Source organism: Mastigoproctus giganteus, chromosome 5 (assembly GCF_048544385.1).
Source record: "Mastigoproctus giganteus isolate SK-2022 chromosome 5, ASM4854438v1, whole genome shotgun sequence".
Classification (NCBI taxonomy): domain Eukaryota; kingdom Metazoa; phylum Arthropoda; class Arachnida; order Uropygi; family Thelyphonidae; genus Mastigoproctus; species Mastigoproctus giganteus.
In genome coordinates this window covers 82,572,908-82,598,170 of record NC_143579.1, presented here as the reverse complement: position 1 = coordinate 82,598,170, position 25,263 = coordinate 82,572,908, and the positions used below count along the sequence as shown (strand labels likewise).

At 36.4% G+C, this 25,263-nt stretch overlaps 1 protein-coding gene across 1 annotated transcript in view; it reads right to left on the bottom strand.

The window, feature by feature from the left end:
• The window catches only part of LOC150085526 (transcription initiation factor TFIID subunit 1-like), a 700,666-nt gene that overhangs the window by 370,930 nt on the left and 304,473 nt on the right, over window positions 1–25,263 (bottom strand). Inside the window, 1 exon segment of the mRNA XM_090374589.1 lies at window positions 14,135–14,249. Within this exon segment, the coding sequence (XP_090230715.1) occupies window positions 14,135–14,249 (115 nt within the window).

Sequence of the window (25,263 nt, the reverse complement as noted above, 5' to 3'; positions counted from 1 at the left end):
AATTAGGAATCGATTTCAAAAACGCTAAATTCTTTTCAATGCAGTTATTGATATATTCTCGAGATTGGATTTGTTCTTTGGAGAGCTTAGTGTCTTTTCCGACATATTTAAAAGCAAGTGTTAATGAATCTCAAGTTCTTAGTCTCATTATTTCCACAGCCATATAAAGAAGATAAGGCATCACTCCAAGCCGATCTTAGTGTCTCAAGTTCTTAGTCTCATTATTTCCACAGCCATATAAAGAAGATAAGGCATCACTCCAAGCCGATCTGAATGACAAAGTTTACTTGATGCCATTATAAACGGTGTAACTTTTAAATTACCTGTAAATGCTCAATACTGACCAAGATACAGGGTAGAAAATGACAATTCTTCATGATGTTCATCAAAAAGTAAACTTTGTGGAACATTTCGTTCACCAGGAGCTATTCGTAAATATTTGTCAATGTTCCACAAAAGAGCTTGTTGTTGAGTGACTAAACTTTCTTCAATAGGTATAGCTTCACTCATTTCATCACATGTAGAAACATCATCATGTTCCATGACTTCATCAATCTCCATATAATACAGACGGTACAAAGGAGTCATAAGTAGATACTTTAACTAAACCCTTACATCTCGTTTACGAACCAAGTCCATTAAATAACTCGATTTGTGAATTTACTTACATTTGATATGAATGTTAACCAATAATCGTCATCTATACTCCGAGGCAAATGACTGACCATCGAATTAACATTTATAAACAGGAACATTTATAATTTTGCCCAAAATTCATGCAAATGAATTTTTTGCCCAAAATTCATGCATTGGCTGAAACCATGTCATAGTCTTCTAATGTGCATGAATGGTATACAAGGAGAAACGAGTCGCTTGGTCACTAAATCCAATCGAGGCAGACGAGGTAGAATAGTAGGATAAGCGAAAGTATTGCTCTTCAAAAATATTGGAATGAAATCATTTTTGAGAGGTTCTCGACGAGTATTACAAGCCCTCATAGTCATTACATCTGCAATTGGTTAATTCTAAGAAAAATAACAGATAACTTCCCGGAGTGCACATTTTCATACCATAATCGATCACAGATATCACAAACATCTCTAAATGTATTTTTCAGAAATTGTAGTTCAAATTCTTTATGGGAGTTATGGTCATGTTCTTGTTGTTATTTGGTTTTTAGGAGCATTAGCAACTACGGCCATATTGTTTCGGGGATATACATAGGTCATTCCCTGACCCTTCCGCATCCTCTGTATGTGGTGGTCACGGGCTCGAACCTCAGTCTAATCAAGAAGCGTGTGCTATGCACTGCTGCTCCTGCCCACCTGGTTACGGAGGCGCCGATGTTCTCGTAACGATTTCATGCTCGACTACTGTTGAAACTTGTGGATCTACAAAAGGTGATTGAGCTGAAATATGATTTGTTTCTTTTTGGATGATGTAATCCAAGCTGATTGTTGCAGTATACTCTATCAAGCCAGTTCAGGAAACAATTGAAAATCCTCAGGTAACTCAAATCTTCTGGATCAAAATGTTCGGGAAGTTCTTGAATATAATTTTGTGATGTTGATGGTCCAGCTTCTTGATGAGAAGTCAAGGTGGAAGGTTGATATTGATCAAAATCTTGAGGAGCAGATTTTATTAAACTTTGAATTTATTTTATTTATTTTTATTCTTGTTGTTCTCTATATTTTCAAACTCGTTCTTTTGTTGGCATGGGAGGCTTGTTATGTTTGTTATTTGGTTTTTAGGAGCATTAGCAACTAAGGCCATATTGCTCCGGGATATGCGGTGGTCATTCCCTGACCTTTCCGCATCCTCCGTATTTGGTGGTGACGGGCTCAAACCCCAGTCTAATCAAGAAGCGTGTGCTACGCACTGCTGCTGCTCCTTCCCACCTGGCTACGGAGGCACCAGCATGGGAGGCTTCTTCGGTGGTTTTAAGCTTTTACTCTTGCATACTTTTCTTAATTTCATTCAGCTGGAATTTTAGCCATCTTCAAAATACTCTTAGCATTAGTAGAGGCATATGATGCAAGAAAGCAAGCTTATGCAGCATCAGCAAAAAAAAAAAAAAAAAAACACTTCCATTTCACCCCTCTGTTCGTTCGAAATACCTGTCCAGCTGAGCCTTAAATTTGTTTAGGCTATCAACTTCCACAACAAGGGACGGAAGCCTGTTCCACCAACCAACTACATGCTGGCTAAAGGCAAATTTCCGCACAACTGTCTTTCCTCGATCTGAATTTATGCCCTCTCAGGTGATTATTCTGAACAACAGGAAGAATCCCATCGGCATTGAGCATGCACGAAACATTCAAGGCTTTGTACACCTATATCAGATTACCTCGCCAGTGTCTAGTCTCCAGACACTGTAATTTTCAAAACTTAAGCCTTTCTTCGTAAGAGCGACCCTTTGTTCCATTCACTAATCTTGTTGCCCTTCTCTGTACTCATTCCAGCAGCTCTACATCCTTCTTGAAATGAGGCATCCAGACCTGTATACAGTACTCAATGTGTGGCCTGACCATTGCCTTATACAAGGGAATAATCACCTCCTTATCCCTGCTAGAAAAATTCCTGTATATCATTGACAAGACACCATGAGCTACTCATTCAGCCCATCTGCACTGCTCAGAGAACTTCATATCTGCCTGCACAATTACCCCCAGGTCCTTTTCATTCCCTACCACTGTCAGTGTTGTACCACAGAGTTCATACGTTGCTCTGGGATTGCTGTTTCCCATATGTAGTATTTTACATTTGTCAATGTTAAACTTCATTTGCCACCTCTCAGCCCATCTGCTCAACCTTTCCAAATCCTATTGCAGCAGCATAGCGTCAGTAGTATCCTTAACAACCCTGGCAACCTTTGTATCATCTGCAAATTTGGACATTAAGCTTGATATACCATCATCAATAGCATTTATAAATACAAAAAACAACAACGGACCCAACACTGAACCCTGAGAAACTCCACTAATAACATTAGTCCACGTTGAGCAGTGTCCATTGATTACCACTCTGTCTTCTGCCACTCAACCAACCCTTTATCCATAGCAGCAATTTGCCTCCAATGCCACACTGCTCCAATCTGTGCAGCAGTCTTCCATGTGCAACAGTATCAAAAGCCTTTCTAAGATCCAAATATATAATATCAAAGTTATCCCCTGCATCCAGTTCTTTTGTGACTACATCATAGTATCCAATCAAATTGGTCAGGCAAGACCTTCCCTTAACAAAACCATGCTGTGTCTGAGCTATAACTGAATTCTTGTCTAGATGATCCTGCAGTGCTTCTTTAACCAGTGCCTCCATTAATTTTCCTAGAACAGAAGTTAAACTAACAGGTCTATAATTACTTGTGTCAGCCTTTGATCCTCCTTTGTGAATTGGGGTTACATTTGCACATCTCCAGTCTATGAGTACCTTCCCTGAGTCCAAAGAAGCTCTCATAATTATGGCTAGGGGTTTTCTTACTTCCTTTGCTGCCTCCTTTAATGTAACTGGATAGATCCCATTCATCCCGGGTGCCTTTTTTACGTTTATCATCAACAATTTCTCCTCCACTTTCCTCTCAGTTATTACAAAATCATCTAGCTCACCTCTGGCATTCCCCTTCCTGAATAACTCCTCATGTATGAACGTAGATGCAAAATACTCGTTTAGCTGTTAGCCACCTGAGCAGGAGCCTCAACTGTTGAACCATCAATATCCAGTGGACCAATCTGATTCATCCCTTTCCTTCTAGAGTTTACATAGGTAAAGAACTCTTTTTCTGTTTTTCTTTGCATCCTTTGCCAAGGATTTCTCATAAGCTGCCTTTGCCTGCCTAATCTCCTTTGTGACTTGGTGTGACCTGCCTAATCTCCTTTGTGACCAGCTTATATCTATCATAGGCTTCCATGTGACCCATTAATTTATATGTATTCCATGCATTTTTCTTCTCTGTCATATGTCTCATTAGTTCATCTGACATACATTTAGGCCTAAACCTTGAACAATATTTCTTAGTTGGTATGTAAAGCCTAGTAGCTTCCAAGATAAGTTCTTTGAATGCTTCCCATTTTGAATTTGCTGTTGGTAACATCATCAGTTGGTCCCACTGTATAGAATTTAAATACTGTCTCAGACCATCGTAGTCACCTTTACAAAAGCAAAAACCCTTCCCTTTACCCCTGATGGTAGTTACCTCTTTGAGTAAATCCCACTTCAGCACACTGTGATCACTGCCACCTAGTGGTTCCTTTATCTGCAGATTCTTAATGCATGAAGAATCATTACTGATAATCAGATCAAGAGTATTACTCCCTCTAGTTGCCTCCCGAACATGCTGATATAGAAAACAATCATCCAATAAATCCACGAAAGCCTTGCTAGTGTGTGAGTGACCAACCCACAAATTCCAGTCAATATCTGGGAAATTAAAATCCCCCATTATAAGACTCTCTCTGATTTACTGGCACGCTATTTCCCTGTACAGTTTCTTATTATACTCATCAGAGTCATTAGGCCTGTAGCACACTCCTACTCTCAATTTTGATCTCCCAATGCTGATGTCACACCAAACTGACTCGACACTGCACTGTCCAGTGATGTCGACTGGCTTCACTTCCTTGGATTTTATGTGTTTCTTAACTAATAGCATAACCCCTCCTCCCTTCCTATTCTGTCTATCCTTCCTGTACACATTGTACACCCCAAATTCCAGTTCTGCATTCCTTATATCTGTGTGACATCACGTCTCTGATATCCCAACAATATTTGACTTTGATGTTTTGAGCAATACCTCAAATTCATCAAATTTATTTACCAAACTCCTAGCATTGGTGTATACACAAGTATACATGCACCTGTTCCTATTCTTAGCTACCCTAACACAACCCATGTGTTTACTTGTACCACAATGACTCCCAACAGTCTCTGAAATATCCTGCATCTTGTTTTCCAGGCTGCTGCTCATTCTAATATGTTGATAACTAAAATTAGATTTGGTATTTTTATAATTCAATAGTTAGTAAAATCCATTTGTAGAATAGTATGACATCATAACCAAAAACTACTGTAAGAAGTGATTGTTGTTTGTTGAAATGATAGTTGTTTGTTAAAGATTGATTGATTGATTGGGTTTTATTGGCACATCAGCAACTAAGGCTATAATGCGCCAAAAAGTTTGTTAAAGTGATTGTTTTTTTGTTGCATTCTTGAATCAAAACCATTTAAATTTTTAAACGGTTTAATCGAAACTTATTTGCTTATGATAAAAAGTTGATGTTGATCAAAATCTTGAGAATCAGATTTTATTAAAGCCTGCATTTTTTTCATTTTCTATGTTTTTGAACTCATTCCTTTTCGATACAAGAGGCTTCTTTGGTGGCTTTGAAGCTTTTATTCTTGCATAATATTAGTACCCACTGCTTACTCTTTCAAATTAACGTTGGTGACTGAGTTGGCGTTATTTAGGAAGTGCCATCATTTCTGTATCTTAGTATGAACTTACTCGACCAAATCAATGTTAGTGACTGAGTTAGCATCGTTAGAGCCGTTTAGGAAGTGCACCATTTGCGTCACTTAAAATCTAAGTCACCTAATAGGAAGTGACGTGAATTGCAACATTTCCATAAGAAAATTTCGTTACCAATCGGTTTTACTCTAGTGCCACCATAGATGTTTTCACATAATAAAAAAAAAAAAAAAAAAGAACGAAAAGAGAAGAGGGGAAGACATTGAGCTTCTTGAAAGGGTCCAAAGATGAGCAACACATGGTAAAATCAACAAAAGAGAGACAATAAAAGGAAAGTCTAGGATTATGTGCTTACAGAGCTTGGCAACAAGGCACCTTAAGGGGGATCTGATTCAGGTCTATAGGGCTGTGAAATAGTACGCTTCTCCTGTTGCTTTTGTTCTTTCACCACCATATTTTTTGCTATTTTGTTATCAAAAAACATATCTCTAAACAATGTATCTACATGATTAGTACAGCACACAGGAAAATTATTTTTTTTGACAAAAAATACAAATAACATTCAGTTTGTGTTTTTCCTCATCATCATCATGAAATGCTACATATATTTTTGGATATCTTTCTATGTACTGCACACTGTCATTATGCTTATTTGTCTGCAAATATCTGATTACATTACATTTTCCATCACTTGAAACTGAAATTTAACTTCGTATTTCTTTGGAATCTTACTGAAAGACTGTTAATTGGCTTCACAACACCCAAGTATTGTACTGTAACTAAGAAATGATCACAGATTAAAGAGAAAAATGCTATTATCCCGTTTCTATTTGGCAATATGCAGTACTACACATGTGTATGTTTCAAAATTCTAGTCAATTCATTAAAGAATTTTTAAAAAAATGTTTTTTTAATTCTGACATATATTTTTTATATTTTTATTTTTATATATATATTTTTTTTATAGTTTATAGTTTATAGTTTTTTTTGTTTATATTTAAGTTTATATATTTTTTGTTTATATTTAAGTTTATATTTTAGTTTATATTTTTTTGTGAAAGAAAACAGAGAAAAACTGAATTTTCCAAAAACACAAACTTTTTGTCACCGCTTTTTGACAACAGCTATATTATGAGAGAGAGTGAGAGATAGAGAGAGAGAGAGAGAGAAGGGGGTCAAATCATTTAAAAAAGACAAAAAAGATTTAAAGTTTAAAAAAGATTCTCCATAGTAAATCTGGAGAGGTAGCAGCTGTATAACATCCGTGAGGAATTCCATTGCAAATTTGAAACTCTCAATGCAATAGGAATTGTTGAGAGGACCTAGGAATCCCACCTGTCAAATTCAGGTTCTAACGAAGATTGTATAAACATTACCAGTATCTCAGAAGCCTACCGAAATGAGGCATACTGTCTAAACAACTGGAGCCAACAAACATTGTGGTCTTCTCCACATTTTGGTAAACTTGGTATGCTATCTAATTCTCCAAAAATTATATTTGCCTAATACTACGCAAAAAAAAAAAAAAAAAAAAAAACTACTAATTAAACTTCAAGTATCCTTTATTTATTACTTTTATCAATTTCATTTAATTTATCCAATCTTTTTACCTGCCCAGTTTAAATACATCTTATACAACTTTCCAGTTGTATAAGATGTTGTTATTTGTTATTTTGGTTTTTAGGAGCATTAGCAACTAAGGCCATATTGCTCCGGTGCAGTGGTCATTCCCTGACCTTTCCGCATCCTCCGTATTTGGTGGTGACGGGCTTGAACCCCGGTCTAATCAAGAAGCATGTGCTACGCACTGCTGCTCCTTCCCACCTGGCAACGGAGGCGCCCCAGTTGTATAAGACTGGGCAGGAGTTATTCCATTTAAGAATTACTCATTATTAAAAATAAATTTTCTTACAAATGCATGTGACAATTCTCTCTTATTTAAACCAATATACCTTTATGTATGTTGACTGAAAAAAAAAAAACTGTAGCATCAGTGTGTAGTTTAGCTTAAGACCTTCAAAGCTTTATCTCAATTAGGTCACCATGTAGATGTTCTGCCCAGTTTAAATATACTGCAACTTACAGAACTGCAATCCTTTATATAGGTAAGAATGCTCAGTTGTGAAAAACCTGAACAACTCAGCAATGAGATATATTCATAATATGTGATATTCTAATTGGAATAGCAAAACGTTTAAAAACAATTAAGTTTAGAGCACTGTAGCTATTATCAATCCCATACTATGAAGGAAAATGATTACGAATTGATCTTCTCCCATAGAGCGAGAAGACCAATTTGTGGTTGGGACTTGCAGGATTGATAGCCATTCCTACAAGTGCTTTGTTTTGTTTTTTTTTCTTTTGTTTTTTTTTCTTTTTTTAGGAGCATTAGCAACTAAGGCCATATTGCTCCGGGATATGCGGTGGTCATTCCCTGACCTTTCCACATCCTCCATATTTGGTGGTGATGGGCTCGAACTCCGGTCTAATCAAGAAGCGTGTGCTACGCACTGCTGCTGCTGCTCCTTCCCACCTGGCTACGGAGGCATCGCCCTACAAGTGCTATAACACATTAATGTAAGTGGTACCTGAAGCTGTTTTTTTCTTATGAAAAGTTAAGAAAATTAAGATTGCTACTTACACTGATCTCTTATTGTGGAGGCACCTTTGACAAAAGATGCCTTACTATTGCACTACTCTGAACAAAACACCGCTCCAGTAGAGAAGTATATTGCTATTTTGCCACTGTCTAGATTCAAGTCCAAATGGAATGAAAACAGCATTGGCCATCACTTACAATAATGTTTTATAACACTCATAGCACTGGCTTTCACCAATCACTAAATTTACTTAATATTATTTTTATGCACACTCTTGCCTATTGTAGATACTTCTCATTTCTGGGTTGCGAAGTCATCATATTGCCTAACTGCTCACCTATTAGACATCAAACAGAGTCAAAACTTAAGTTTCTAATTGAAACAGTAGTAACTTCTCAACTGGAGTAGTGTATTTTAAGAGGGATTATCATTTAATTTGAGGACTCATGCATAACCTTGTCAGAACTGTCAATCCTCTAAACCTTCTGTGGATTTCTTCTTCTCGAAATACTATCCCTTGAACTTTACACATTTTCGCCACCGTCACACCCATACATTAAATGTTTCTTGCAAACCATTTTTCGAAAGACTGCAAAGTGCTTCAGTTCTGGCTCTACGAACATTGTCAGAAAAAAAAAACATGCCTTTCAGAGCTTTCCTCAGAGATGGAAACAGGAAGAAATGACACGTAGCTAAGTGCAGTGAATAAGAGGGATGTGGCAGAACCTCGGCACCTATTGTAGTGATCACTGGCTGCATAATATTAGCCGTATGGGACCTGGTATTGTCTTGCTGGAGAAACTACTTCACACACTGGAAAGTTCTTGATGTTTCTCATGAATGTCACAGTGAAGTTTGTCTCTAAGAACCTCAGAGTATGCTTCCTTATTCATAGTTGTTCCATGAGGCACACACAATGTGTAACAAAGAATGTGTTTTAAGTCAAAAACCAAAAGAACCATTTGTTTGTTAGCCGAACAAGACACTTGAAATTTCTTAGGTCTTGATGAATCAGAATGCTTCTACTCGTTCAACTATTGTTTTGTCTCTGGATTATAGTGAAAATTCCAAGTTTCTCAAAGGTCACTATTTGATCTCAGACGTTTTGACCCTGTGTTTCAAAATGGTCAAGCATTTCTTTGCACAAGTCTACTCTTTGCTGTTTTTATTCTGAAGTCAAATTGTGTGGAATCTAGTGGGCACAGATTCAGGAAATTTTCAGGTGATATTTCACAAATGAATGAACACTAGGGTAGGAAATGGATATTCTAACAGCTAATTCATGAAGTGCAATTTGGTTGTCTTCATCCAAGGTTTCCTGGGTTTTTGTGATTTTCTCAGGAGTTGAGGAGGAAGGTGGCCAGGTCTTGAGTCATCTGCAACAAACTCACGGTCTTCACTGAATCTCTTGTGCCATTTAAATATGGCCATCCTACAAGACACTCAATACCATATGCTTCAATCATCTCTTTAACTGTTTCCGATGCATTTAAGCCCAGTCTGACACAATAATGAATCATATATCGCTGTTCAATCTGTATGTCCAACATGATATTTGCAACTAAAAAACTCTTCACGCAACACTAGCTCGACAGTACACACAGAATCTGTTCCTTAGCAATCAGGGAGAGCGCCTCTAGCATCAGTAATGGAAAGTTCGCATGGTAAACTAAATCTTGCACCAGTCCATGACTCAGTCCTTGCACCAGTTTAATGATCACCACTCATATGTCTGTAAAAGCATGTGTCCACGGGCTGATTTGCTTGTTAAGTGGGCTAAAAAACTTGATTGTTTGTTTGTTATTTGGCTTTTAGGAGCATTAGCAACTAAGGCCATATTGCTCCGGGAATATGCGGTGGTCATTCACTGACCATCCTCCGTATTTGGTGGTGACGGGCTCGAACCCCGGTCTAATCAAGAAGAGTGTGCTACGCACTGCTGCTCCTTTCCACCTGGCTACGGAGGCGGCTAAAAAACTTGAAATAACATACAGGGCAGAATTCTACTTCCTCAGTGTGAGATAAACTGACTACAATCCCAGCAAAAGAAGACTTTAGAAATTCTTCTGGTCGATGAAAGAAATTGCACCTAGACTTCTCCAAATGAGTGACAAGTGGTGAAACCACTAACTGTTAAGAAGGATGCCCAATTTGCAATTCAGAACTTAAAATAATTGTTCCAATACCATGGTCAAGCATTGAGCTAGAGAATTAATTATCAATATATCTTATTTTCGAATAAGTATAGTTTAACTATTATGTATATGTTGAATAGTTCAGATGGGATATAAATAGTTGAACAGTTCAGATGGTACAATGAACAATTATACAGAGAAATAGAGTGGGCCAGTAAATCAGTGGATTTTAATAGTGGATTTTAACGTATAATAGTGGATTTTAACTTCCCAGATATAAACTAGAACTTGTGGGTTGGCCACTTGCACACTAGCAAGGTTTTTGTGGATTTACTGGATGATTGTTTTTCTACAGCAGCATGTTAGAGAGGCAACAAGAGGAAGTAACACTCTTGATCTGATTATCGGCAGTGATTATTCATGCATTAAGAATTTACAGATAAAGGAGCCACTAGGTGGAGGTAATCAGTGTGCTGATGTGAGATTTACTTAAAAGATGTAACTACCATCAGGGGCAATGGGAAGGGTTTTTGCTTTCGGAAAGGTAACTACAGTGGTCTCAGAGATTTTTTAGATTCTGTACAGTGGGATCACCTGATGATGTTACCAACAGCAAATTCTAAATGGGAAGCATTCAAGGAAATAATTTTGGAAGCTACGTGGGTTTTTGTTCCAACTAAGAAATACTGCTCTAGGTTCAAGCCCAAATGGATGTCAGAACTAATGAGACATTAGCAGAGAATAAAAATGCATGGGATGCACATAAATTGTCAGGCAACACAGAAGCCTACATTAGACACAAGCTAGTCTGTAATCAAGTCACAAAGGAGGTTAGGCAAGCGAAGGCAGATTATGAAAAATCTTTGGCAAAGGATGCAAAGAAAAATAGCAAAGACTTCTTTACTTATATAAACTCTAAAAGGAAGATGATTAATCAGATAGGTCCACTGTATCAATGGTTTCACTGTAGATGAACATTCTCAGATAGCTGCCAAACTAAATGACTATTTATTTATTTTTTTTTTTTTCATCTACATTCACACATGGGGAGTTATTCAAGGAGGAGAGGGCCAGATGTTTATCAAACTCTAACAGGGAATTAAATGATTTTGTAATAATTGAGAGCAAAGTGGAGGAGAAATTGTTGAAGTTAAACATAAGAAATGCACCTGGGGTGGATGGGATCTATCCAGTTATATTAAAGGAGGCAGCAAAGGGAGTAAGCAAACCCAAAGCCATAATTATGAGAGAATCCTTGGACTCAGGGGAAGTCCCCACAGGCTGGAGATGTGCAAATGTATCCCCAATTCACAAAGGGGGATTAAAGTGTGACACGAGTAATTACAGACCTGTTAGTTTGACCTGTTCCAGGGAAAATAATGGAGTCACTGGTTAAAGAAGTATTGCAGAATCATCTAGACAAGACAGCAGTAATAGTTCAGACACAGCATGGGTTTGTCAAGGGGAAGTCTTGTCTGACCAATCTGATAGGTTACTATGATGCAGTGACCAAGTAACTGGATGCACAAGATAATTTTGGATTTCAGGAAAGCCTTTGATACTGTTGCATACTGTTTGATACAAATTGGAGCAGTATGGCATTAAGGGAAAGTTGCTACAATGGATAAAAGGATGATTGAGTGGGAGAAGACAGAGTGCTGATCAATGGGTACTGCTCTATGTGGACTAATATTATTAATGGTGTCCCTCAGGGTTCGGTGTTGGGCCCATTATTGTTTTGTATATTTATCAATGATATTGATGAAGGTACATTAAGCTTAATGTCAAAGTTTGCAGATGATACAAAGGTTGGTAGGGGTGTTAATAACAATAATGATAGTATGCTACTGCAACAGGATCTGGAAAAGTTGGGTAGATAAGCTGAGAAGTGGCAACTGAATATATCACGAAATTACCCAGCAGAAACCTACGTTCGCTTGTCTCCAGTGTGAAGACCCCTGTCACACCTCTCTTACGCAGCAATGTAATATACCACATCACCTGCGGAGACTGTGACAGCTGCTACGTAGGTGAGACATCAAGACATCTTCAAGATCGCCTTACGGAGCATGACAAAGCAATCCGGCTTGCCGAAACTGACCGGTCCGCAATCGCGGAGCATTTTTGGGCCACCAACCACAATCTCGATCCCAAAAAGGGACTTTGAAATAGTGGACCACTCACGATACTTTCGCCACCGCACATGGCTAGTCACTTAATATATTGAACAATCCGAAGGCCGTAAACCGCTAAAAAGGGATGAGAATGCACCCCATCCTGGAGACAACCATTTTGCATCTCGACAAACACTGGAGTAAAACAGCACAACATGTCCGTGCGACAACAATAGGAAACCAGCTTGAATAACGTGACTTCACACTCAGCTCACTGCACACATAACTATAACAGTTGTATTCAAATTTCAATTCATTAGTTAATAAAGAGACTCGTCAGCCTCTAAAGCTTCTGTATATTTATTGTGTTATTAAATACATTCACTGGATTATACTGTATATTTTTCTAAACTGAAGTTTAATATTGACAAATTCAAAGTACTGCATATGGGTAGCAATAACCCAAGAGAAATGTACCAACTATGCGGTGTTACACTCAGGGTAGTGGAGAACAAAAGGGAACTGGGGATAATTATGCAGTCAAGTATGAAGTTTTCTGAGCAGTGCAGACAGGCTGCCAGAGTAGCGGTCTTGTCAATGATATACAGGAATTTTGTGATCAGGGATAAGGAGGCAATTATCCTCTTGTATAAGGCAATGGTCAGGCCATACCTTGAGTACTGCATACAGGTAGTAGTAGTGGTGGCATGTGATGCAAGAAAGCAAGTGTATGAGCTTATGCAGCATCAGCCAAAAAAAAAAAAAAAAAAACACACCATTCCTTCCAAATGCCTGTCCAGTTCCTCCTTAAATTTATTCAACCTATCAACTTCCACAACGACAGATGTAAGTTTGTTCCAGCAATTAACCACCCGCTGGCTAAAGGCAAATTTCCGCACATCTATTCTACATCTGTCCTTTCTTAATTTGAATTTATGCTCCCTTAGGTTCGAAATCTGAACAAGTGGAAGGATCCCATCAGAATTCAGCATGCTCAACCCAATCAAGGGCTTATACACCTCAATCAGATCACTGTGCAGGTGCCTAGTCTCCAGCCACTGCAATTTGCATATTTATTGGTCTGGAAGTGTCATTTTAGGAAGAATATAGAGTTGCTAGAATGAGTACAGAGAATGGCAACAAGACTGTTGAAGGGGACCAAGGGGTTCTCTTATGAAGAAAGACTTTAGTTCTGCAAATTGCAGCTTTTGGAGGCTAGGTACCTGTGATGTGATCTGAATGAGGTGTATAAGGTCTTGAATGGATTAAGCAGGCTCAATGCTGATGGGACCTCTTTCTCAGATTACACACCTGAGGGGACATAGATTCAAACTGAAGAAAGACAGTTTTAGAATAGATGTTTGTTTTGTTGTTTTGTTTGGTTTTTAGGAGCATTAGCAACTAAGGCCATATTGCTCCAGGATATGCGGTGGTCATTCCTTAACCTTTCCGCATCCTCCGTATTTGGTGGTGACGGGCTCGAACCCCGGTCTAATCAAGAAGCGTGTGCTACGCACTGCTGCTCCTTCCCACCTGGCTACGGAGGCGCCGTAGAATAGATGTGCAGAAGTTTGCAATTAGCCAGTGGGTAGTTGATTGCTGGAACAAACTTCCATCTGTTGTTGTGGAACTTGATAGCTTAAATAAATTCAAGGGAGAACTAAACAAACATTTGGAATGAATGGATCAGTGAAATGGGAATGGTGGGTTTTTTTTTGGCTGATGCTGTATAAGCTTGCTTTCTTGCATCATTTGCCTCTACTAATGCTAATGCTAAAAAATTAGATATCTTACGCCTCTGGATTTAATAAATAAACTAACCTGAAGAAAATCCCTTACAAAGTTGTTTGCTTTCTTTGAATTAGGTCCAGGCACTTCAATTAATGGTAGTTCTTGTCCAACAGTGAAAATTGTCTCAACTTCTCTGATGTAATAACTAGGGAAGAAACCAACAGTTTTAATAGTAATATAAAATTAAGCAGAAAAAATAAATAGAGGAAAAAAATAATAATTATTAAAAAAAAAAAAAAAAAAAATATATATATATATATATATATATATCGAAGTTAATACTAGTAAGCATTAAAATGGCATAGTCTAAATGCAATTAAATACCCTGAGACAGCTTTGCATTACAAACATGTACCTAATAGTATGTCATCTTTAACAGGCAGCATGGCCTAGATATGTCACAACACAACATCCCAGAATTGAAGAGGTATTCAATCTGGCTGTGATCAGGTAAGTCTGGCAGCCATGGAAGGATGGCAAACTTACCAAAATGTTTGTTGAACCATTCTAACACTGTTTCAGCCCTGAAACATAGCAAAACCTGACAGAAAAATGCCTTGGTCCTTAGTGGTCTGAAAAGACCATCACAAAGGCATCAGTAGTATAGAAAATGGGGATTATAGAACACTCTTCCACTTTTAAAAACAAAAAAACAAAAAAAAAAAAAAAAAAAAAAAAACACAATTTCTTTTCTTAAAATTATTAATTTTTCTAAAGTAATGTACAAAAATCAAAAAAATTAAATTTACATTTTTAATGAAATAATGTGTTTAAGCCCAATTTTTAATTAAAAAGCCTCTATTCTAATCATATATGCAAGGGGGTGCGGCAACCTCTGACTCATGGGCCAACTCCAGCCTGTGATCATTTTCAAAATATATACAATAAACAGCATATTGCAATTTTTGTTACTGGAATTGTGTTTGTGTTTCGTTACTATAATTGTACTTTTGTTGTGTTATCTTGAATGTGTATTTCATTTATCTTATTAATAAAATTAATTATATGTACATGTACAAATATTACAATAAATAACAAAACTGTTTAAGACAATTTTTTTCATTATACACCATTTTAATAATCCTAAACTTGTAAAGCTAAAAAAAAATGTTTTTTCTTTTTTAGCGTATACCTCAGACATTTTATTTGGCCTGCCATTTATAAAGGTTGCCCACTCCAGATATACACTAATTTTATACATCCCTCTCTATAGGATCAATCCTCTAATCTACAGTAACTTTACCATTGTGCATGCACACGCACATGCGCACACGCACGCACGCCTGATAAAATGGACTTCTCCTGTTACCACCAAAGAATAAACACTCTTACCCCTACTTAAACTTGAAACTCTTCACACCCCTATGCGATTATTAGTAAGTAAAGGTAAATAAAGGTGACCGGAAATATTAAGAAAATAATGTGATTTAACCAAAAAATAACTAAAAAGTGTCCCTTTCTAATAATTTTTTTTTCTTTTTCATATTTTCTTCTTTTAAATCAGTTACATCAGCTCTATTTTTTCCCACTTTTCCAAACCTTTATAAATTAGTTTCATTTTTATTTTATCGCAATCTTCAAAATTTATGTTATTTCACAGTTGAATCTATCTGGTAAAAAAACATTAAATTCATTTAAATAACGAATTACTTTATCTCCTTTTTCTGTTTTTATTATTTCAAATTGTTTAATTGAATAACATACATTAAGAGCTGTCTTGTTAATTTTTTGAATGGAATAACACATGAATTGCACAATGTTTTGTAGTCATTTTATTAGTTTCATTCATAAAAAGACAATTTTTTCAAACGGTTAAATTATTTGAAAAAATTGTCTTTTTATAAGTGGAAATAAAATTCTGCAAGAAATGTGAGAAAGGAAAAAAATGAAAGTGAATTTAACACATCTCACCCATATTGTAGGGATTGTAATAAACCATATCATAAAGAATATTATAAATCTAAAACATAAGTCAAAAACAGAGAAGTTATTTCGTGTGAATGTAAAAGAGAAGTACAAAAAATTTTTTTGGAGAAGCACAGGAATACAGATGTATAGGTAAGAAATTTTATAAAACTTAAAGGAAAATAAATAGGCAAAAAATTTGAAAAAGAAAAGCTTATTTCAGAATATTCAAAATATCCAAGGAGTGATATTTATTGAATAGTATGTAAACATTGTGCAAAAAATTATCTCATTAACAAGTATAATTATGTCACAGATTGTGAATGCGGAATGAAAATTTGTAAATTATGTATACAGAAATTCCCCGACTTACAGAAATTCGACTTTAGTGGAGTTTTTGCCAGCTGATGCAAACTTAAAAACTTAAAAAAATCGTGGAAACGTATTTTGCATCCTGTAGGAATAAATGGACGTATTGTGAAAATATCATAATGTGAACCCAATAACACATTTTATTTGTTTTTTGGTAATTTGTTCCCAGTCCTTGGAAGTTGAAAATTTCGCTATATTACTAAGCTATTTATCTCTCTAAAAGGTCATATTTATAATGGAAATTGCACTACCCTTTCATCGTTATCATATGTTCCTGTTATAAGACTCAATTTTGAATGTCTTTGTGATATATTCTTCTAAAGCATGTTTCTGGAGGTCATGACCGAAAAACAATAAAAACAATTTGCACTTTATTCGGTTTTTCTGTTAGTGCATCTAATTAAAAACAGGTAGTAAATTCGATCTTATTACATTTTCGATAATACCGATAACTGCAATTGTGTGGGTTTATATGCTATTATGGTGAAGTCTGTTCCCCTTCACTTCAATCATATAAAAAACAAATTTTCAGAAACTTCTCTTCATTCCTATTTATGTATTACAATGATGAATGGAAAGTGACCAACGAAACGTGCAAGTGGTGGCAGTGCCAGGAACGAAACAAAATTGATTTAGAAATGAAGATGAAAATGATTAAGAAGTACAAAGCAGGAAAAGTTTGTCATCTATTGCAAGGGAATTATGTCTCGCTGCTTCAACAGTGAATACTATTTTAAAGGACAGTGCACGTATAAAAGGATCAATGCACTTAAGATCGACAGTGATCACAAAACAGCGTTCAGGTGCTATATCAAAGTTGGAAAATCAGATTCAGAAGAGAGTGCCCCAGAGTCTAATGACCATTCAAGCAAAAGCAACAAGTATTTATAAAGATATTAATAGGTTCAAGCATCGTGCTAGTTTCCACAAAGTTAAAGTATACAGTGAAGTCACCTGTGCCAATTCTGCAGCTGCAGAGAAATTTTGTGATGTGTTGGAAAAAATCATTGATGAAGGCGGCTATTCAACACAGGAAATTTTTAACGTTGACGAGACTGCTCTGTATTGGAGAAAAATGCCAGGAACTTGGGGCTAATGCAGCAGGAGATTACAGATTATAAACTGGAAATCCTCATGCATTTAAGGGCATCAATAAAGTCACCCTACCTGTGCATTTCCAATCGAACCAGAGAGCATGGATAACAAATATCTCTCTTTGAGGATTGATTTAAATACTGCTTCATTCCCGAGATTTAAAAATATTGTAAAGACAACGACGTTCCTTTCAAGATTTTGCTTCTATTAGATAATGCTCCTGGACATCGTACGCAACTAGATGATTTCGATTCGAACATGAGAGTCATATTTCTACCACCAAACACGACTTTACTCATCCAACCTATTGATCAGGGTGTTATTTCGAATTTAAAAGCATTCTATTTACGCACAACATTTTCTCAGGCATTGTCTGCCATAGACAGTGATAAAAATTTTACGTTAAGAGACTTTTGGAAATCTTACAATATTTACCATGCAATCTTAAACATTAATAAGGTCTGGGCAGAAATTACTAAAAGTTGTTTAAATGACGCATGAAAGAAAATATGCCCACAGCATGTAAAATACTTCGAAGGATTTGAAAAAGACAAATACAACAGATAAGATTGTAAAAGTTGCAGAACTACTTCAGTTGGAGGTTGATACCAAAGATGTAGAGGATTTAGTAGAGGAAGAAGAGAAAGAATTATCTAACGAAGAACTTATTGACTTGTAGGCTGTGTGGAAAGCCGATACAATTCCACGAAATGCCACTGGCATCTCTCTGGTTACGAAGCTCAAGATGAACCAAATGAGGATCCGAGATGCTTCGTAACCAGAAAGATACCAATGGCATTTCGTGAAATTGTATCAGCAATGACAAGGTTTGAGAAGATGAATCCTGACAGCAAACGATTCTTAAAAGTTAACAGAGGAGTGAATGATATGCTTGCTTGCTACAAAGAAATCTATGATGAAAAGAAAAAATCCACTGTCCAGTCATCCATTAATATGTTCTTTCATAAGGTTGAGCGGCCAACACCTTCTAAATCACCACAGCCCTCAACCTCTGCAGTGGCATACTTATCAGCTGGACATCGATTCTGGCAATGATGCTAGAGAAGTAAAACTTCTTATGCCTGTCTCCTCTCTTTTTTTTTGTAATTTTATAATTTTGAAAATTATTTTAAATTGCACGCATTTGTAATTTTTCCTGAGCATGAGATAAAAAATTGAATACAATAAATAATTCTATTTACATATTTGTCGAACATTTCTTTTTCATTCAGTCAATTCGGCGAGCACAGTTGTGAGTACTGCACAAGCATGTGGGAAACATTAATTCATGTTTTCTCACATTTTTTTTCTAGACGTTTCATTCTATGTTCTGATTTTCTGTGATTATATACAGGAACTCCCCAACTTACGTAAGGGTTGCATTCCGTGGAATGCTGAGTAAGTCAGGGAGTTCCTGTATATAATCACAGAAAATCAGAACATAGAATGAAGTCTAGAAAAAAAAATGTGAGAAAACATGAATTAATTTAAAAATATATGAAAATGACTGAATTTTTCACTCGTTTTATCTATAAAAATGTGAAAAAATCAAGTGTTGATAATTAATTTAAGTGATTTCTTTTTTTTTATTTTTTTTTTATAATGAGTGAGAAAATGTACTCTGCATTTAAAAAAAACAAAAAGTTCTTGTTTATACTCCAGCACAACTACCAGGTCAATGGAGTTTACAATAAATCAATCAATACAAATAATAATTGTATTTAGCAGTCATGGGCTTGAACCCAGGTCCACCCAAAGAACATATGCTACTGCACTCTGACTCCCGTCCAGTCAACTATGTCAAATGACTGCTAGAAATGTAAAGGATAATTTGTAAATACTGCAAATTTATAGGATATAAATTTAAAGAAATTTTAATTAATTTTAAAATGGAAAAAACAGAGTTACAGAGAAACAATAGAGTTTAATCTTGAAAATGAAAGCATTAAGGATTTGGAAAACTATTGGAAGGAAAATCAATTTACATAGTTAAACAAGAATAAGATACACAGATGTTTTAATTGAATTTATAATGAATGAAATTTAAAAATGAAAAATAGAAAACACAATGAGAGAAAGACAAATATTTGCTAGAACATTTGATGCTAATGAATTATTTCCTAAAAGAAAAATAAGAAAAAGTTTTACACAACTCAAAATGTGAAACTTGTGAAACTTTATAACCCTGATAAAAGTGATGAACACAAAAGTTTTACTCATAAAGCTTTAGTTAACAATTTTAATGAAATTCAAGAAATAGAATCAGATTATGATAATAGATTAAACATTTATCTTATTAGAAATTCAAAAGGTGAAATTAATCCTATGATATTCTTAGGAAATTAAAAAGATAGTATTATTAAAGAAATAAAAACAATTTCACAGCAAATTAATTTTAAAGTTAATATAAACTTAGCAGCTGAAATTTGTAAACAAGACAAATGTGGTGTATATTCATTTAAAAGTAAGAATCATAGATTTCTACCAGGAACTAACTAACACTGAAAGGACAGAATGCATGGGATACCTGGTTCCTGGGCAACGTGATGCAGTCACTCCTCTCGCTAGTGGACGAACCTACCGCTTCACAGCTATATAAGTACACTGCATTTATGTAGCCGGTAATTTGATGTCAGTATGGACAAACATCATGACAACCTACTTTGAAAGAGGGATGATGGTGGGTGCCCAACTCATGAGTCACTCTACTGGGGAGGTGGCAACAATTGTAGAGCAGTTATTAATCAGTTCAAATTAAATTTTGAACAGGGGTAAGAGTAAAAAACTTGCTTCTTGCGATAATGGTAGACAAGCATTCTGGTCTCTTGAAAAAGCTATTGGATGCAACTTTTGCTCATCTCTGCTCCCACCTCTGTCAAAACCAGATGGTTCTATTGTCACTTCAGCCAAGGATAAAACTAACCTGCTAACATCCCGTTTTGTTTCCAACTTATGTATTAATGACTTTGTTAAAACTCCTCCCACCATTCCCAACATGTTCTGATGGGCATATATGAGAGCTTGAGGTGTAGGGTAAATGCCGTCGAAAAAATTAATATGAGGGGACCATCAAGCTCTCACAGGTAACTGCCAGCTCAACAGCAGAGCTCATTTCTGTACATCAGGTGACACAGCGGCAATCTCCAAGGCAGAATGCGCTGGTCCCAAAGGAATCAGTTATTGTTGGCGACTCTATTGTCAGGGAGATGGGAAATATACTATGAAAGAAGGAGGTGAAACAGGATCAGGGTATGTCTGCCAGGGGCAAAAGTTAATGACGTTGTAGAGCAGACATCTTTTAAGGGCACAAAAGGCGATATTGTTGTGCATGTTGGAACTAATGACATTAAGAGTAGGAGATCAGCAGATTTACTAAACAAGTACAGGTCAATGTTGAAAAAAATCCGCAAGTTAGTGTTGAATGTGGAAGTATCTGCAATTCTGCCCAAACACGATAGGAGGAAGTATATGATGACAGCCATGTTGATCATTTCAGCCCTGGAGAGATTGTGCAAGGCTCAAAGGGTAGAATTTTTTTAATCCTGGTCTGTGCTTGTTGACAGGAGAGACTGCTTCTACAGGGATGGGGTAGACTTAATAGAAAGAGTACAAGAATATTTGCTGATGCTATCGAGGCAGTATTAGGTGGGTTGCAAAACTGAGAGCTTGGGGGAATACACAGACTAAAAGGTTAACAGTACCCGCAGGCATAGGCAAAAGTAATTCTTGCACTGCTTCTATTAGTATGAGCAGCAGCTTGGAAAGCAAGGCAATGGAGATTTCCAGGACTGTGGGAGTCATAGTGGAACAAATAAGTACATGGACTGTGTTAGGGTAACTAAGAGTAGAAACAGGTGCATGTATACTTGAATGTACACCAATGCTAGGAGTATAGTTAACAAATTTGATGAGCTTAAAGTGCTAGTCAAGACATCAAAGACAGATATTGTTCTGATATCAGAGATGTGGTGTCATAACATAAGCAGTGCAGAATTGGAATCTGGGGAGTACAATGTGTACAGACAGGTCAGGAACGGAGGAGGGGTTATGCTGTTAGATAAGAAACACAAAATCTAAGGAAGTGCACCCAATTGATGTTGGTGGACAATGCAATGTTGAGTCTCTTTGGTGTATTACATAAGTACTGGTAAACGAAAAATGAGAGTAGGTGTGTGTTACAGGACTAACGAATCTGATGAGTATAATGAGAAATTGTGCAGAGAAATAAAGTGGGCCAGTAAATCAGAATGTCTTATAATGGGGAATTTTAACTTTCCAGATATAGATCGGAACTTATGGGCTAGTCACTCATGCACTAGCAAGAGTTTTGTGGATTTATTGGATGATTGTTTTCTACAGCAACATGTTTGAGGGGTAACCAGAGGGAATACTACTCTTGATCTGATTATTTGCAGTGATTATTCATGCATTAAGAATTTGCAGATAAAGGAATCACTGGGTGACAGTGATCACAATGTACTGAGGTGGGAATTACTAAAGGATGCAACTACCATCAAGGGTAAAAGGAAGGGCTTTTGTTTTCATAAAGATGACTACAGGGGTTTCAGACAGTTTTTAAATTCTGTACAGTGAGATTAACTGATGATGTTACCAACATTGAATTCTAAATGGGAAGCTTACAGGGACTTAATTTTGGAGGCTACTAGGCTTTTCATTCCAACTAAGAAATACTGTTCAAGGTTTGGGCCTAAATGGATGTCAGAAGAACTAATGAGGCTTGCGACAGAGAAGAAAAAATGTATGGAATGCATATAAAGTATCAGGTGACACAGAAGCCTATGGCAGATATAAACTAGTCTGTAATAGTCACAGAGGAGGTTAGGCAGATTAGGAGAAATCCTTGGAAAAGGATGCAAAGAAAAACAGCAAAAAGTTCTTTACTTTTGGAAACTCTAGAAGGAAAGGAATGAATCAGATTGGACCACTTAACATAGATATGTTAAGTAGTCATACTCATTCAGATAAACCGAATGAGTATTTTGCATCTACATTCACACATGAGGAGTTATTCAACGAGGGGAGTGCCAGAAGTCTATCAAATTCGTACAGGGAGCTAAGCAATTTTCTAATAACTGAGATCAAAGTGGAGGAGAAATTGTTGAATTTAAACATAAAAAAAGGCACCTGGGTGGAGAGGATCTATCCAATTATATTAAAGGAGGCTACAAAGGAAGTAAGCAAATCCTTAGCCATAATTATAAGAGCTTCTTGGACTCGGGGGAAGTCTCCATGGACTGGAGGTGTGTAAATGTATCACCAATTCACAAAGGGATTTCAAAAGGTGACACAGGTAACTATAGACCTGTTAGTTTAACGTGTGTTCCAGGGAAAATAGTGGATTCACTGGCTAAAAAAGCATTGCAGAATCATCTAGACAAGACAGCAGTTTGTTTGTTTGTTTTAGAATTTTATGGTGCATTAGCATCTAAGGCTATAATGCACCAAGTCAAGACAAGACAGCAGTAATAGTTAAGGCACAGCATGGGTTTGTTAAAGGGAGGTCTTGTCCGACCAATTTGATTGGATACTATGATGTGGTCACAAAGGAACTGAATCCAAAAATAATTTTGATATCTTATACTTGGATTTCAGGAAAGCTTTTGATACTGTTGCACATGGAAGACTGCTGTACAAATTGGAGAGGTATGGCATTAAGGGTAAGATGCTACAATGGATAAAGGGATGGTTGAGTGAGAGGCGACAGAAAGTGGTAATCAATGGACACTGCTCTTTGTGGACAAATATTATTAGTGGAGTCAACAGGGTTCTGTGTTGGGCCCATTGTTGTTTTGTATATTTATCAATGATATTGACGAAGGTATATCAGGTTTAATGTCCAAGTTTGCAGATGATACAAAGGTTGGCAGGGTTGTTAACGACAGTAAAGACAGTATACTACTCCAACTGGATTTAGATAAGTTGGGCAAATGGGTTGAAAAGTGGCAACTAAAGTTTAAGTACTGCATATGGGTAGCAATAACCGAAGAGAAACGTACCAACTGTGTGCTACTACACTCAGGTAGTAGTGGAAAGTGAAAAAGACCTGGGGGTTATTGTACAGTCAAATATGAAGTTCGCTGACGGTGCAGAGGGGCTGCCAGGGCAGGTCATGGTGTCTTGTCAATGATATACAGGAATACCTTGCATAGCACGGTTTCAAACGGTACGGGTTTCACTATAGCACAGTTTTCAAATTGAAAAAAAAATTAACTGTGTTACGCACCAATATATTTGATATGAATGTATGTATTATAATGCCAGCACGTAGGCCAATGCATTATGGATTCAAGGCCATGCTGACTGTTGTCGCAACTCCCATTATAGATGGACTGTAGCATTCATACATTCATACTCTAGATTTCAAGCGGGAAGGTCGTTCACTGTGCGGAAGCTGTACAAATATTTTTCGCTGTGTATTTTTATTAAAGATTATTTTTTTAAAATGTTACACCTTTATATGCAAATATGAGTGGAAAGAAGAAATGTAATGGCGCTGAGAGTACTAGATACAAACATCGAACGAGGTATGAAAGTGAGGCAGGCATTGCACAATGAAATTCGATGTTATAAAGAGATGTATGCAGATAAAAAGAAGGAAAAAACTGTGCAAACTAAGCTGATCAATTATTTTTCAAAATAAAAATACAATACATACTTCACTTATATTCTTTTGGTATGTGCATACTGCAATAAAAATCATTTGTTCTGTACTTACTAGTATTTTTCATTTTTATCATTTTAATTTATTTTTTTGCAAAAACTTCATGTGCATCAATTTATGGTAAACAAACACATATATTTTTGAAACTTGACCCATACAATCAAATTTTCGGAACGCATTACATTAAAAAACATACTAATAATACCTCGATCAGTGCGATTTCGCATAGTGTGGTATTTTTTTGGCACGAATTAACTGTGCTATGCAAGATATTCCTGTATAGGAATTTTGCTAGCAGGGACAGGGAGGTGATTATCCTGTTATAATAGGCAATGGTCAGGCCACACCTAGAGTACTGTGTACAGGTTTGGAGGCCTCATTTTAGGGAGGATGTAGGGTTGCTAGAACGAGTACAAAGAAGGGCAACAAGATTGGTGAGGGAGAGCAGAAGGGTGCTCTTACCAAGAAAGGCTTAAGTTCTGCAAATTACAGCACCTGGAGAGTAGGGACCTGCAAGGTCATCTGATTGAGGTTTATAAGGTCTTGAATGGGTTGAGCAGGCTGAATGCTAATGGGATTCTTCCTCTAGATCAGATTAAGAACTTGAGGGGCCACAGATTTAAATTGAGGAAAGACAGTGTTAGAATAGATGTGCAGAAATTTGCCTTTGGCCAGTGGATAGTTGATTGGTGAAACAGACTTCCATCTTTTGTTGTGGAAGTTGATAGACTAAATCAGTGGTTTTCAACCGGGGTGCACACAACAACATTTCAGGGGTGCCACGTAATTTGGGTTTAAGGTACTAAACTTATTATTTTTTAAAATTTATGTTTTTTCATTATAAAATGGTGTACAGTATCTTTTTAATTTTGTGGTGATCTATAACTGATGTTTACTTAGTACCTCTATATTCTATATAAAGAATAAAATTATTATATACTGTATATATATATATATATATATATATATATATATTTATAAAATTATTTTTATGTGTAGAATATAGTAAGTATACATATAAGTATCGAATTTAACTAATGCTACTAATGAAAATACGGTGTACCCTGGGAGCAATATATGTGTTGAACAAAGGGTGGAAGAAATG